The 15,607-nt window shown below is 39.6% G+C and overlaps 1 protein-coding gene across 1 annotated transcript; it reads left to right on the top strand.

The window, feature by feature from the left end:
* The first annotated feature begins 5,852 nt into the window (after positions 1-5,852).
* On the top strand, positions 5,853-13,651 carry LOC148727016 (tyrosine-protein kinase receptor Tie-1-like). The gene is made up of 7 exons (XM_088727300.1): positions 5,853-5,891; positions 10,940-11,062; positions 11,449-11,519; positions 11,936-11,976; positions 12,492-12,585; positions 12,707-12,818; positions 13,262-13,651. The coding sequence occupies exons 1-7, from the start codon at positions 5,868-5,870 to the stop codon at positions 13,328-13,330; spliced, it is 534 nt and encodes a 177-aa protein (XP_088583426.1). The 5' UTR covers positions 5,853-5,867; the 3' UTR covers positions 13,331-13,651.
* The last annotated feature ends 1,956 nt before the right edge of the window (positions 13,652-15,607 follow it).

Below are 15,607 nucleotides of genomic sequence, written 5' to 3'. Positions count from 1 at the left end.
TCAAACATGCAACTGATTTCTATTGGTGTTAATGATTAAGCATTGCGCGAGATTGAAAGTATATTTGTTATCTTTCATTGTCCAAAGGTGCAATTGTTCATCAGTTGATGCTATTGAATGTTAATACATATGCAAAGGTGTTATTGAATGTTCGTTCGCGTTAATGAAGTTCATGGAAGTGCTAATGAACGTATATTTGCCGTATAGTTTCAACTGTTGACGTAAATGAACGTATATTTTGCGTAAATGAACAGCAAAAGGTGTAGTAAGTATGAAAATCGATGGATGTGTAGATTTTTGTGGTTCTGCAGCCTCAAACGCTTTCTGAAAATAAATTGATATTTCGTTTCATAAATCGATTTCTTCCAAAGTCCTGCAGTCCTGCACAAGAGATTAAGAAATTTAGTGTGGAAAAATGACTGCTGCCGCTTTTCCTCGGTTCTTCAGATCTGTAGTCAATAAATTAAATTCAGGTTCACACGTTTATTGATTCATTCTTGCTTTTTTCTGTTTAATTCCTTTTCTATGGTTTTACAGATGCTCCTAGTTTTCCGGTATTTGTAAACAACAACGTTGACACAATAACTATCAGATGGTCACCAATTTATCTACAACCTGCAACATATACCGTAAATATAAGACGTGGAGAAGAAACAGCTCGGAGGAACGCAACGTGTAAACAGAGTATTCGGAAGAATCATTGCACAGTGACCGACACAGTTGCGGAAGTTGTTGGCCTCGAAGAGGACTCTGTGTATCATTTTAGAGTTTATGCTAACTACAGAGGAGTCAGAAGTGACGCCAGTTTACCGTCAGGAGCCTTTAGAACAGCAGGTGATGTGGGATTATGTAGTTTTATGAATTGTTGCCGTTTTAGAACTTTTTGTTAAGTATTATTAAAGCGGAGCATTCAGACTTTAGAATGTGCCGTTTTTACTTACATTTTCACTTATTTGTCATTAGTACAGATGCATAAGTGTTTGCTAATTAAATGAATAGTTACTTGGCAATTCTAACGAGTTGAACTACTTGCAGAATAAGACATCACGTCTCGACTATCACATTCGATGTACGTATAGAGACTGTAAAAATAAAATAACAATACTTTAAGAATCTTGAAATATATTTCGCTCTTCGAGCCTCATCAGTCGAAAAAAAAAGATTCTTAAAGTATTTTTATTTTATTTTTACAGTTTCTATACGTGCGTCGAATGTGATACTCGAGACGTGGTGTCTTATTCTGCAAGTAGTTCAAGTTATTCAAACGCATTCCTAGCCTCGGCAACTACTATTTCTTTAAGAATTCTAGCGAGGCCGGACAATTGTTGAAATATATCTTTATTTCATGCATCAACAACACAATAAAGATATGTTATGACGCTAGTTACCTTCGCCTTTTTGTTTACTTAAGGTAGAAGTTTTACCTTATCTGGACATCACAGGCCTGTTTATTATACTACTGGCACTTGAAACAGCAAGTGCTGGTCACGGTTCAACTTGCTGCATAGAACGTTTTTCACGTGCTCGTTTGATTATTGAAAATAAGGTGACCGTTCATTGCTATACATGTAGGTGGAAGTTTCTCTTTCAGGTTTCCTAGTTTGTTTTTCAGTATCGGCTGAACTGGTGCTGTGGCAGGTACCTCTTACGGGATTTCAGCGTAAGATGAAGGGTCTTGGAGCGCTTCAGGGCTGGAAATGTCTATCAAAGGTATTTATGGCTAGTTTGAGGTGATGAGCTATAATCATGATAATAGCAGTACTTTATTCACATATACACAGGACGTTACACGGTATTTTGACATATATTCACATATACACAGGACGTTACATTTGTATTTTGACTCGCCCTATGGGCTCGTCAAAATATGGCACAACTCGTAAAAATACTCAGCAATACTACACAACAAAACGTCTAAAAAGATATATATATCCTCGAGATAACGTACATTTTCTTTTCATCGCGAGAAACCGATATTGTACGAATCGTAAAGCAACTAGTGCAATATTGGTTTTCAAATGCAATTTAATGCGGAATTCACAAGATTTTATTCAATTATGCCATTCTAAGAGGAATTGCCTGTTTGTTTTGTTTTTCCTTAGTGGTGTGAGCCATGTTTTGGGATCCAATCCTGGAACCTGCTGCTTTTAAAAACATCTTCCACCTCCTGCATTTGAATTGTTACACTTCAGCTGTACCTGACCCTAACTTCGGGGAAACAGATCAGGACTTATAGAGCTACTACACTGTACATACTGTGAATAAATAAAGAGCTAATCAAAGTAGAGTTTTGTTTAGGTGAAAAAACAAAAAAACGTCAGCAAGACGCCCTCGCGCTTGGTTAAAAAGATATATATATTAAGTACTATATAAAATGTAATAATAATATCATTCATTGTAAATAATATTTTCATAGTCAGTTTTCCTCTTCAACTTGTAAAGTGCATTGGATCATATAATGAATTTTGCGCTACAGAAATAATAAAATTATTATTTTTATTTTTATTATTATAATCAAAATGGTGCGAGTTTGATCCTAGAGAACCGAATTATTGTGATTATTATTGTTGTTGTCATCATCGTTACTAACCGAAGCGTGTATCCAATAGCATTTCTTAGATTTTTATCAGACATTTTAAGCCTTTTAACATCATTTACAGACAGAGTTGGACGACACGAAGTCTTATGACCAATTAATTAATAAAATTACAATTTTCAAGAAAAGAAAAATACGCGAAGTTTACAAAGGTCAATTTGGTTGATTTAAACTACAACTTTAAATGTGATTAGCTTATTGAACTGTCCGATAACAAACTGCCCGATAACAAACTGTCCTGAGAACAAACTGAACAAAGGAGATGCAAAATTTGAAACAACTCTCAATTGCTTTGACGGGGAAGGTAACGCCCTGTTTTGCCTCAGTATTTAGCCAGTCAGAGTGTGCATTCTTTCGTTCACCAACCGAAGCCATATAATTACAGCAGTATTTTAGCCAGAATAATTGTAAGACGTTGTTTGATTGTTACTACGTTGAGCCTAATGAAACCAATCAATTTAGGTCCTGAAAAAAAAAAGTGCTCAAGTAACGACGGGATGTTAGTAACATTAATTGGAGTTCGTGGCTTCATAATCCTTTTTCTGATAGTTTACTTAATCTGGCTACACAGGAGAGGTGAGTAACAATTTCATTACATATGGTAGAAGGGTGGGGCAAGCTCCATCATGAAGCAAGACAAAACATTTTTAGCTCCACCACATGGATTTAACTTCTTTTTCCCTTTTTCTTTCTCTTAGGTGCACTAGTGAAACAAAGGTAAGAACTTCGTTTCTTGATATCAATATTGCTACTGTGCACATCATTTATGAGCTTCGTTCCACATTATAAATAGCCTTTCAGTACCTGTCCATTACTTCAAGGACTTACGACTGTTTATATGGAAAGTCCAACATATTTTTGCTATCTCCTCGGTATTTCGAAATAAACCATGCCTCCAAGCTCAAAATGTCGTCTGCTTTCATTCGACAAACAAAGCATGGAAACTTTTGTCTCTCGCTTCTTTATCAATCATTCGAGGTATTTCTTTTTTACTCTTATGTTGAGCGAAATCCTGGCCCTCAAATGCATTCACAGTGGCTTTTATGCGCCAAAGTCTTCACTTTAACTGTCTTTTCAAAGAATTTTTTCACGATTAGATTTTCTTTTAAGCGAGAGATGAGTTTTAAGTTACTCACATTGTCAGCCACGTGTAAGAGTCGCCATGTCAGTTTTGCCGACTTGCAGTAAATTTTAAATCCTCCCTGGCGCTACTTCCGTGACCACCCATGTCTGGTGATCCACTGAAGCTTTTTGCCGCTAGAAGGAAGTTGCTTAATCAAGCGAGGGAGTCACGATATGCAGAACACTGTAACAGGTTGACAATTGACGGTGAATTTGGGGCTTTATTTAAAGAAAAAAATCTGGTTCACTCTGAATTAGACGCAGTCACAGTTCATAACAGTACCTCAGCTCCTGCGACTGATCCCTCCAATCCTCATCCTTCTCAAGATTTTTTTCTTACTCTGACCTCCTAAGTGAGGCTAGGACACTTGCGTGTGGTGTTACAGTTAGTCCTTCTATCGAAATCTTGTCCTGATGAAAGTCGCAATGGAATGTACAGATGAACTCGAGCCCTAGTTAACTGTTATTATTAACTAGTCCATGCAGTCTGGCGTCTCACAAGATGTGTGGGTGGAGACTTTTGGAATTCCTACTCTAAGAAATCTGGATCTGACATTACTTCTGAATAAAATTTTCCATTTTCCATAGTAATCTTCAACAGCATCGGATCAGCTTCAGTCACAACTCTTTAAGAATAATCTCTTTCAAAGGCTTCAGTTTGCTACCGTTCTGGCAATACAAGCTCAACTCAAAATTAAGAACGACATTTCCATGAACATGGACAACATACTACGCCTCTTATCTCTCTCGACCTTACCGCCGCCTGTGACACGGGGACCATCAAACTCTCCATTTTCACCATCATAATTATTATCATTCTCATTATTATTATTGTCGTAATTACTAATCATAATCATTATTAGTGTAAGCATTACAATCATGATTTTTCTTAATTGTACGACCTGTGAAGATGAAAGGAGTGCTCACAACGTAAGTTATGGCGCAGAAATCATGATCACGTTGGTTTGGGGAGAAAGCGTGTGATATTACTTTACGCCTGCTCTCTTCAGTAAAATAAACACTAGCAATCTGTAAAGAAAATAAAGGCTGATAGGAGATAACCAGGATTTTTACAAAAACGTGTAAAACTGGCATTTCGATAATTGAGAACGTACTGGTTGTTGATTTTAGTCATAAACGTAGGTCTGATAAAGATGAGTAAACTGTTGTTATTACCTAATATGAGATGTTTTTGAGATTTATGAAAGACTTATTTATTACAGACTTATTTAATAAGTAGTGAAAGGGTATATTAATTTAATAGAATATGGCCGCATTACACGATATCGAAAAAAGTCTGCCCCATTCAAGCACACCCACACAGCCTTCTGCGGAGTGCATGGATCTCAGAGAAGTCAGCAAAGATAAGAGAAGAACAAAAAGTACAAGTCTAAGTACTCATTACGCCCCTCTTCATCCCCTGACACGCTCCTGGGAAGTTCCAAGACGTCACGTGACCATTGAAAAAGTCATTGGTAAAGGTGCTTTTGGACAAGTTGCCAAGGGAACGGCAGTAGGACTTAGAGGGAGGCCTGATACGACTACAGTAGCTATTAAGATGCTTAAATGTGAGCCACGTTCTGACCTCAACATATAGAATTCGCATTGTCTTCTTTGGTTATGTTGATCCTGATAAAATTGAAAGATTGGTTTTAAATGGAATTTGTCCTAGTTCTAAGTTTTCTTTAGCCATTTGCTATTTCACAACCTATATTGTTGCTTCGGCATTTTTTATATCATTAAAATTTGCTTTTAATTCTGCAGCTAACGCTGCTGAATCGGACAAGAAATATATGATGAAAGAACTTGAAACGATGAAGAACCTTAAACCACATCCTCACGCCATCAAACTTCTGGGATGTGTTACTGAATCTGGTATGTTTTAGTTGTGTGTTTTAATGATGCCATACACATTTTCCTTGCGATTTGATCCGTAAGAATATCTCGTGAAAACTTTTTCTGTGTGTGTACGTGCGTTTGCATAGGAACCCCTGTTATTGATTGAATATGTTCCTTTTGGAGATCTGCTGGGTTACCTGAGAAAAAGCCGTGGATTAAATGGCACTTACTGTAAAGACCCGGATATCAAACCACAAACAAATCTGACGTGACAGCAGCTGATAGGTTTGCTTGGCAAATCGCAGATGGGATGAGTTACCTGTCCTCAAAATCTGTAGGTTAAAAATACAAAAGATAAATTAATTCTGAATCTTCCTACTGAGGTATACCGTCATGTTTATTTTATTTTTTCTTAAATACTATGCCATATCTTAAAAAGAATACGCCTCATAGGTGTTAGCAAAATTCTTTGCGTCTGATCTATGGCTCTTTACTCGGGCTTCCGTGGGAAAGCCCGAGTCTGAAAATGCAAGCCGTTTTGATCGCCAGAAGGGGGGTCACGGTCCCAGGCGTTCCTTGCGTAAACCACGGAAAATGGGCATGGTAGTGCGACAACTATCGTGAGCTCGTTCTTCGTAAACAACGCAATTTAGGATGTTGTGTTTTGTGAAGACCGCTTTGCAAAGATTCCTGTCTTATAAGCTCATCCCACATGCAAATGCACACGCCGTTCGTGGTAGGCCCACGCTAAATGATGTCGAGTGTTATCGGAATGGGCCGGTCCACGAACTTCATTGCTTGGAAGCTAGCCAAATGTGGAAAGTTCATACTAGTTCTCACGAGATAACAAATGAGCCATATGTGAACTACGAAAATACTGGCAAAACTGAGACGGCAGATTTAACGACAAACTATGATGCTGAGAGGAACACCTCACTTGCTGAAAAAAATCAAGAATGTTCGTGAACACAACTTCGAAGGTGGCACTAAGAACAGCGAATTGGATAAGGATACTGACAGAAGCAACTTAAATAGCAAGGCAGTAAATGGTTTGAACCCGGGGTAACATGTGAAGGTGTAGTCTGATCGTCCGGGTGAGTGTAGTCCTGAGAAGGACTTTTGTCGGTGGCAGTGACTGACGTTTCGACAACCTTTGCGGAAGTCATCATCAGAGTCAAGTGAATGATTGTTGTCAGTAGAATGTTCTTATTCCAGTTCGTGTGAATTGATCGGTTGGTTTTGCCGTGATGTTATTGGCTGTAAGACTCAAGTGACGTAAGTCGGTCGTGATTGGTCTGTTTCGGTCTGTCGGGAAAGCTAGGTTGTTCTTTTTCGGTCGTTTGTGATGTTCATGTCGTGAATGAGTCGTTTGTATGGGGCGGGTAGTTGTTGACATCTGTTTAGGGGAGTCTGTTCTAAGTTAGTAAACCAGCTTTCCAGAGTCAGTCATTGAAAATAGTCAGTGCTGTAGGTTAGGCATTGCGCAGAGTCCCAGTCAATGTTGTGGTTGGTAAGTCGATGGTGTTCAGCAATGTGATTGCTGACATCACCTTTCCTCGTCGCCCGTCTGTGTTCAGTCAGTCTTGTTGTGAGGTTTCTGCCAGTCTCACCGATGTAGGAGGCTTGGCAGTCGGAACAATTGATCTTATTAATCGTTCCCTGTCTGTTCCTCGGTTCGTCTTTGTCTTTAACGTTGGTTAGTAACTGACGTAGTGTGGTGATGGGTTTGTGGGCGACGCGGATATTGAAGGGTAGTAAGATGCGCGAGATGTTTTCAGACATGCCTTTTATGTACGGTATGGTTGCTGTAGTCGTAGGGGTTGCTGTGTCATTTGTTTCGGTAGTGGTAGTGGGTCGGTGAGTGTTTCGTCGGATGAAGTCGTTGTTGTAGTTGTTCTTCGTAAAAACACGGTGAAGGTATTTGTTCTCGTCGGATAAGCTGTCTGTCGAGTCACATACTAGTTGTGCGCGTCGTGTTAGAGTTCTGATAGTTGTGGCTTTGTGTGATGTAGGGTTGTAGGATGACTCGTCTAGTAATCTGTCGGTGTGTGTCGGTTTCCTGTAAACTGTCGTTCGTAATGAGTTGTCGTTGTGGCTTACCAGGCAGTCTAGAAAAGGAAGTTTGCCATTTTCTTCCACTTCCCTGGTAAACTGAATGTCAGTGTTTTGTTCGTTAAGGTGGTTGTGGAATGCGTCAATTTCGTCGTGTCGAACGGTGGTGAATGTGTCGTCAACGTAACGTAACCAAAGCGGTATCGTTTGTCGGCAAGTCGAAAGGGCGCGTTCCTCGATGTTCTGCATCACAATTTCTGCTATAACAACAGAAACTGGAGACCCCATGGCAGTGCCGTGTAACTGTTTGTAGTGTTTACCGTTGTACTGAAAGTAAGTAGACGTTAGGCAAATGTTTAGCAATTCCATGATGTCGTCTGTCGGTAGCGGTAGTGGGTCGGTAGATTTTCGGATTGCAGTCTCAGTGCATTGTAATGCTAATTGAAGTGGAATACTTGTGAACAGTGATTTCACATCAAATGACACTAGTTTGTAGTCGTCAGGTATCTGTACAGTCTTGGTAGCATTAATGAAGTCTTCAGTGGATTGTAGTTTATGTCTGGATTTGTCGGTTAGCGGTTGTAGTATTGTCGTCAGGTACTTGGATAGTTGGTATGTGGGAGAGCCACAGAAAGAAACAATAGGTCGCATCGGGAAACCAGGTTTGTGTAGTTTCGGCAAACCGTAGAGCACCTCAGTCGATAGTACCGTTGGGTGTCAAAGGCGTTCGTTTTCTTGAGTGTCAGTGGTTTACTATTGAGTTTACGTTGAAGGGCAGGAGTTGGGTCACGTTTGAGTTCTTCGTAGGTTCGTTTGTCGTTAACTAGTGCGTCCATTTTGTCGTGATAGTCAGTTTTGTCCATAACAACAGTAACTCGTCCTTTGTCGGCTGGTAGGATGACTATGTTCTCGTCGTTTCTCAGTCGTTTCAGTGCGCGTTGTTCGTCTTTAGTCAAGTTGCTGTCATGTAATGACGTTGATTGTATAGTGGAGGCAATTCTGCTTCTGATGTTATCCTTGATCGGCTCAGATAGTTCTCGTTGCCGAGACAGGGCCGCCTCAACACTAGATACAATAGCCTCAGTCGGTATGCGTTTAGGTGTTACTGAACGAGAAGAAATGTTACTTACCCAGTTGTCATCCGGTTTGCTTCGTCTCTCTTCTTTGTTAAATAGTAAGGTTAAATATATAAGCGTACCTCTTCCGTAAAATATCCTGTTTCTGTTACTGGTTTTTATTGGGTTCAATACTTGTAAAGTACGATTCGGTATTTCGTACATAATCACTATTAACAATTGGTTCATGCGTTAGCGTGCGTTCATCGAGACTTGAAGCACGCGGTAAGTCTGGAGACCACGAAAGATGCCTAAGAGCTGCTCGAGGCGCAGCCTCGACCAACTCTAGTTTCTTGAGTGCTTTCCAAACTTCCCAAGTGCTTCAAGTCTCGATGAACGCACAGCTGACACATAAAGCAATTGTTTTGTAACATTTTCAACGCTGTAGTTTATGTATAAAAAGCAGAAATTCCCTCTCCTATGCTTCAATGCATTTATTTTGTTTCGGAAAAGTATTTCGCTATACTTCAATGATCTTGTCTTAGATTGGTCAAAAACTGACAGGTGAATTCATGCGTGGAAATGAAGTTCGCCTGCGAAACGAGATGACGCCGTTGGTTGTTTTGCTTTCCCTTTCTCTCGGTTCTTTCTAAGGAATTGAAAAATCCATTCCCAAACAAAAAGTAGGCAGATCTTCATCAGCGTGTTCGCTTGTTGCCATGTCTAGTTCAACTTTTTCGCGGAAGTTTTTCCGTTTTTTTAATGAAAAATGCTGAAGTCACTCGCGAGAAAAACATTTTTTCGCGAGGAATTTGTTTGCTGAAGTCACCAGCGTGCACGATGGAAAATTGAAGCACGCTCGCGTAATTGAATTTGATTGCACGGATTCACAAGCTATGTTTAAAAGAATAAAGGCTGATAGTTTCGAAAGAAAATGTTTGGGGCTGCGTCGGTGGGAGTAACGAAATAATTTGGATATATCAACTAAGTTGAAATGGTAAATTTGCCACCGTTACGATTATAAAAGCTGACGTTTGGAGCGTTAGCCCTTTCGTCGGAGCGAATAGAGGAATTGTGGGTTGTGTGTGCTTTTAAAGGAAGGAAATGGAGCTACGTTATTGCTGGGAACATGGCAACGAGAAAAACAAGAATAAATTAGTGGAATGAAAGGCGTTTGTTGATCCCTGTGGGATTTAGACTGCCGGTTTGAAAGATGAGCTTTTGTTCAAGATTTTTACGGCTTTCCGTGCTACCTAAGTGCAAGGAAAGACCGCAGATTGCCATATGTTGCTTAGAATGATTAGGTAAATTAAAATGTCTAGCGACTGGTTTCGATGTGTTCTTGTCATTCCTTTCCACGTCTCGAAGGTGTTCTCGGAATCGGTCACCTAGTCTTCTGCCTGTTTCGCCGATGTATATCTTTTTGCAATAAGTGCAAGTTATGCAATAGATTACATTGGCGGAGGTGCACGTACGTGCAAAAGTTCATCTTTCAAACCGGCAGTCTAAATCCCACAGGGATCAACGAACGCCTTTCATTCCACTAATTTATTCTTGTCTTTCTCGTTGCCATGTTCCCACCAATAACGTAGCTCCATTTTATTCCTTTAAAAGCACACACAACCCACAATTCCTCTATTCGCTCCGACGAAGGGCTAACGCTCGAAACGTCAGCTTTTGTAATCGTTACGGTGGCCAATTTACCATTTCAACTTAGTTGATATATCCAAATTATTATGTTTAAAAGAAGCCCGAGTGAACGCTCCTCGAGCGTCTAGTTCTTCAGGGAGTACCATCCCATTTTCATTTAAAAATTGCAGTGGTCAATTTTCATTCAAATTGCAACAATGCCAGTACTTTTAAAATGTTACTACCTGGGGAATAAAAAACACGCACACTAATTTCTAGATTTAGCCAAGCCTAAAAGCGGAGCTCCCAAGTTCGTAATATTAATGATAACAAAAAAGATGTGCATTTGCCAAGACTCGCCTGAGACACCCCTCCCTTCGTTTTGACAGTCTCCCCTACCCTACCCGTGCAATCTGAAGGCACGTACGTACCTACGTACGCTCGGTCAGTCACGTGACAACCAAACGAAAAAACGGTTGACCATATTCCATGCGCATGGGGCTCTGCCCCACGCGTGAAAAGCGCGCGTGGGAGCCCCGCTATTTAAAATTGTTCCGTAAATGAAGCTTTTTTTTTAGTTCTTATCTCCTATAGCTTCTAGTTCTCGCTTTCGTGTCATTTCTTCTTTAGCAGTCCATTGCTTTAGATCATCCACCGAGACCTTGCAGCCCGTAATGTATTGGTTGGACACAATGAAAAGTGTAAAGTGACAGACTTTGGAATGGCCAGAGATGTGCATCAGGAAAATATTTATAAACGAAAAACGAAGGTGACACAAAAATACGGGTACTCAGTGACATAACAATGTCCCCGGCCGGGACATTGAGTTGTGTTCTTAGGAAAGACACTTTATTCTCACAGTGCCTCTCTTCACCCAGGTGTATAAATGGGTACCGAAAATTTAATGCAGGGAGGTAACCCTACGATGGACTGACATCCCATCCACCGGGGAGTAGAAATACTTCTAGTCGCTTAAACAGAAACCGGAGTTAAGCACCGGGCTAGTGGGCCACTAGACTCGTAAACAGACTTTACCTTTACCCAGTGACATAACATAGAGCATAACCACCGTCTTGTGTCAGAGGTGACGTGTTCATAGTTTCGATCTTGATTTCTTGCTCGCTATTTTTGTTGTGTTTCACAAATCTCTATAAGGGCTGTCTTCCAGTGAAGTGGAGAGCTTATGAGGCCCTTTTGTATGGTAACTATACCACCAAAAGTGACTTGTAAGTACAACTGATCATATCCCTTAGGGATGACGTCTATTTAACAAGATGTACAAATAGAGCTCTGGGTGCGCGCGGGAGAGAGAGAGCGCAAGAGCAGTAAAAGTTTCTTTAGGTGCATCCGAGAGCAATTCTAACATCTTGAACAAGCAATTACAACATTAGGAACAACATAGGAAATACGAATAAAATGATGAAAGTGGACATTTACCTGACGATTTGGGAATACGACGAAACATCACAAGAACGTAACGTTATTTGTTAACTGGAGCGAACCCTTTGTCATTTGCTTAACCCGCACGAAGGAGCGCGAAGGTGAAATTATTTAAGGATAGCCGCGCGGACTGGGACTAGGCAGGGATTGGTTTCTACAGTCTTCCCAGCTATTTCACGCATGTTTTCTTGCCTCTCTGCAGATGGAGTTATGGAATTGTCCTTTACGAGGTTTTCACCATAGGTAACATCTAATAGAAATTTACGATTGTGCTTATCCATTTATTTGAAATATCCACACGTCTATGCTACTAAGTTTTAGCAGGGAAATCCATATAAAAGAACGAAAACTTACAAATAAACTTGCAAAAAGGGAAACAATTAGCATGCATATCTTGACAGGCATCTAGAAAACGAAGAAGCTGCTTCTAAAAAGTGTACATAGACATTGATCCTCAGGACCTAAATTTATCCACAAAACTTAGCAAATTACTCGACATAAGTTACGTAACATTACGCAGCGATATAAACATCACTCACAGGTACACACTACAACGAATGAAACGTACAAACACTTACAGGTAATTAACACGCAAAAGCAAAACACACGGGAAACGGCATGATAACAGGTTTCACGAAAACAAATACATCCTGCTAAGGTACATAAACCCTACTCCATCAGATGACATAGATAGTGCTTTCAGTGTTGGTCGTTGTTCGACACATTTCCATTCTGATTGTCTTGTTTTTCTCTTTCAGGCGGTTCACCTTACCCACGAATGGATGGCAAAAAAATTGCAAACTTACTTGAAGAGGGATACAGAATGCCTAAACCGCAACACGTGGATTATGAATTATAAACTTTTATTGACTTTCCCCTTCATTTAAACAGGAAATATTTTATAAACTCTCACACTTAAATTATGCTTGTTGTTCACAAGATCAACTGATATCACATTCCATATGAAAATTACTAGGTATCAGATCATGATGAGATGCTGGCATAATGACCCGGATGAAAGACCAGCTTTCACTGAATTAAAAACCCAGCTTAAAGACATGGAGACTCTACACAAGATGAGAATTGTGATGAACATGGCAATTTCCTTCTATATAGGATTGGATTAAGGCTTAGTTACTTATAGTCTCTGAATTAGTAGCTTGTCCTTCAGACGGCCAAATGATATGTAGCCATCTCTTCCAATTTGTGGCAAGTTTGGATTGCTTCTCCTTTTTATGTCACCGGAGCTTACGCTCCACAAATAATAGCGTATATAGTATGTAAGAGGCAAAACAAAATGTTTCAAAAACAAAATAAAACCTCTATGGTCATGATATGAAAGATGACGAGATCATTGCAAAACTACATTGAGACGCACAAAAAGTGGTGAATGATGACGCTTTAAATACTACCTCCTTGTATTTTCTTAGACAGGAAAAGCTGATAGCTGATGTGGATATAATTGCAAATAATGTAAAGGGGAAACAAATTCAGTTTCATAATACTATTGAATCCTTTTTCTCCACAGAAGTTGATTGACATGAGGATTTACGACAAGCAGTTGTATGCAAACGTCGAGGATTTGACAGTGTGGTAGTTAGGTACATGTCCACGGTGTTTGATTGCCGAACGGTTTAAACACTCTGCGGCCTCCCTCATAGACTTTGCATATTTAGCAACTTGGTGCTTAGTTTCATTTCCAGAATCGGTGTACTTTAGAGAAATTTAGTTAAACGTTTTCCCTGTTCATCCTGGAGTAAAAATGACCGAAACTGTACGACAATGAACAACAGCTTAGACTCTCAGGAAAAATTGAATGCATTAGAGTAAGGACGAAAGATGTCACTATGTACGGTAGGAGTACCAATTTTTAATTTTGTTTTGAGCTGGAGACATGGAAATAAACATTTTAAATTTCGTGGCGATTTTTTTTATGAAAATGGGGCTCCAAGCGAACATACAGCCGTTGTTACCATGGAAACAAGAAATGCTGTTACCTCCAAAGTTACATTTTTGTGCATTCCCTTGATTGCCTACCGCATGCAAAATTTTAAGGCAGCGGATGATTTTCCTTTTGCAAGTTATTTGATTCTGAGAGAGACCAGTTGTTTATCTGGTTGTACAAAAGTTTATCAACAAAGTCACCAGGCTGCCAAATTAAAATTAGCCGGACATGGGTGATGCTCTTAGTAGACCAGGAATCATCCTCGTTCCTAGTTCCTCCCTCCTCCTTGCTCTAGGAGAATAACCTGATGTAACATGGCAGTTTTGCACAAGCTTAAATAACTGATTTACCTTCCACGCGTGTTCTTCCTTCCACCTGTTTTACAAACATTTTAAAACATTAGAAGACGTGTGACTTGATTGTGCTTCCAGCAATTTCTTTCTTAGAGGGATAGATAGATACTCTTTTTTTTTCACTGAAACTTCTCGGCCAAATATTTGTTTTAAGAACATCAAATTTCTGCGGGGAAACTATCAGCCGATAGTTCCTCGACAGAAACACTCTATTGTTTAAATAGAGATGTCGCACTTATAATCTGACTAGTAAATATGGCAGTTTGTCAATAATTCCTGTTCTTGCTCTTGTTTTAGAGTTGTGGTAATATGAACGATGAATAGCTGTATTAAATTTTTTTTTATATTTTTTAAATGGAATGATAATAACCGAACAACAATTCTATTTCAGAGTGTGAACTCGCGCCTTTTATTTCATTTTATTTTCCTCCAAAAACAAGCCTGATTTCCTTCTACGAATAGAATTATTCCATAATCAAACGCGTGACATGCGTAGTACGTTGCACCGTACTTTTCTCCACAACGTCCGTATCTTAATTCTTCCTTTTCCTCCCTTCAGACTCTGAAACCGTTGGCTGAGGGGAAACCTCTCTCTATTTGTCCAAATGTGGGCAACGATCCTTAAAAAAGAAAATTTCACTTGTCGTATTCGCAGACAAATTGCGTCATACGTCGTTGAAAGTCTTCGTCCCCAGTTCGACTGAAAAGAGGGAAAGTTAGTTTTTGAGCGCTTTGAATATTGTAGGTGGTTGTTTCGGAAAATTGTTTCAAGCTGTTAATCATTTCAAAGGGAATTGGTTTGTATATGTTACAGACGTCCATTTCAGTGTTCGCCCTGAATAAGTGTGACCTGCTATTGAAGAAAGGAACTCAGCGTTGTAGAATGCGAAACTGATAAGCCATCAGGATGTTTAAAGTACTGGGAATGAAGCTTGGAGTATTCATGTTTCTTCTTGGAAGTACGCTCTTTTCATTATGATAAGTTCATTTTTCAAACAAAATTTTATTCAAACTCGTTTGTGGCTCGAGAGCTCTATTGCATGACGATTAATGAGGGCGATACCAGAATCCGTCATCGCGCGAAAAATGCTAAGAGGGCTAATTCTACTATACGATCAACCTTATTAGCAAGACAGGCTCAAGTTCAACTGAAATTATGGTCTCAACCGGAACTCCGGAGCACGGATTATTGGCAACCGCACCGCATTGCGTTTGTGTACGCCTGCGCGTTTCTTTCAAGAATCATTGAAATAATCATTTCCATTACTTTGTTCATAGGTAATTTGCAAGTGGCTGATACCTCGATTTACTTACTTTGTCTTTCTCATACACAATTCCACTAATTTTGTTGTCAAAATCCATGTTCTTTAAACTCGGAAAATTTCATAAATCTTTGGACAAGGCGAAGAAGAGAATTTTTGTACGGCGTCAGCCAATCGTCTGAACTTGAGGGCGACTGGTCACAAACAATTTTCTGAAAGCGTAAACATAGATAGAAAGTGCTACGTACAGATTTTATTCACTATTAGCGAAACTTTAACGAAGGAGCTCAGTGTTTTGTTCAGTAGACTACGCA

Source organism: Stylophora pistillata, chromosome 7, assembly GCF_964205215.1.
Source record: "Stylophora pistillata chromosome 7, jaStyPist1.2, whole genome shotgun sequence".
NCBI lineage: Eukaryota > Metazoa > Cnidaria > Anthozoa > Scleractinia > Pocilloporidae > Stylophora > Stylophora pistillata.
This window is presented reverse-complemented; position numbering and strand designations above follow the sequence as displayed.

Bases quoted from the DNA above. Each gene is read 5' to 3' on its own strand.
- LOC148727016 (XM_088727300.1), top strand. From the start codon at position 5,868: ATGAGTTACCTGTCCTCAAAATCT. The intron at 5,892-10,939 runs GTAGGTTAAAAA...CCATTGCTTTAG, and splicing joins GTTACCTGTCCTCAAAATCT to ATCATCCACCGAGACCTTGC. The intron at 12,586-12,706 runs ATTATAAACTTT...TATGAAAATTAC, and splicing joins CCGCAACACGTGGATTATGA to TAGGTATCAGATCATGATGA.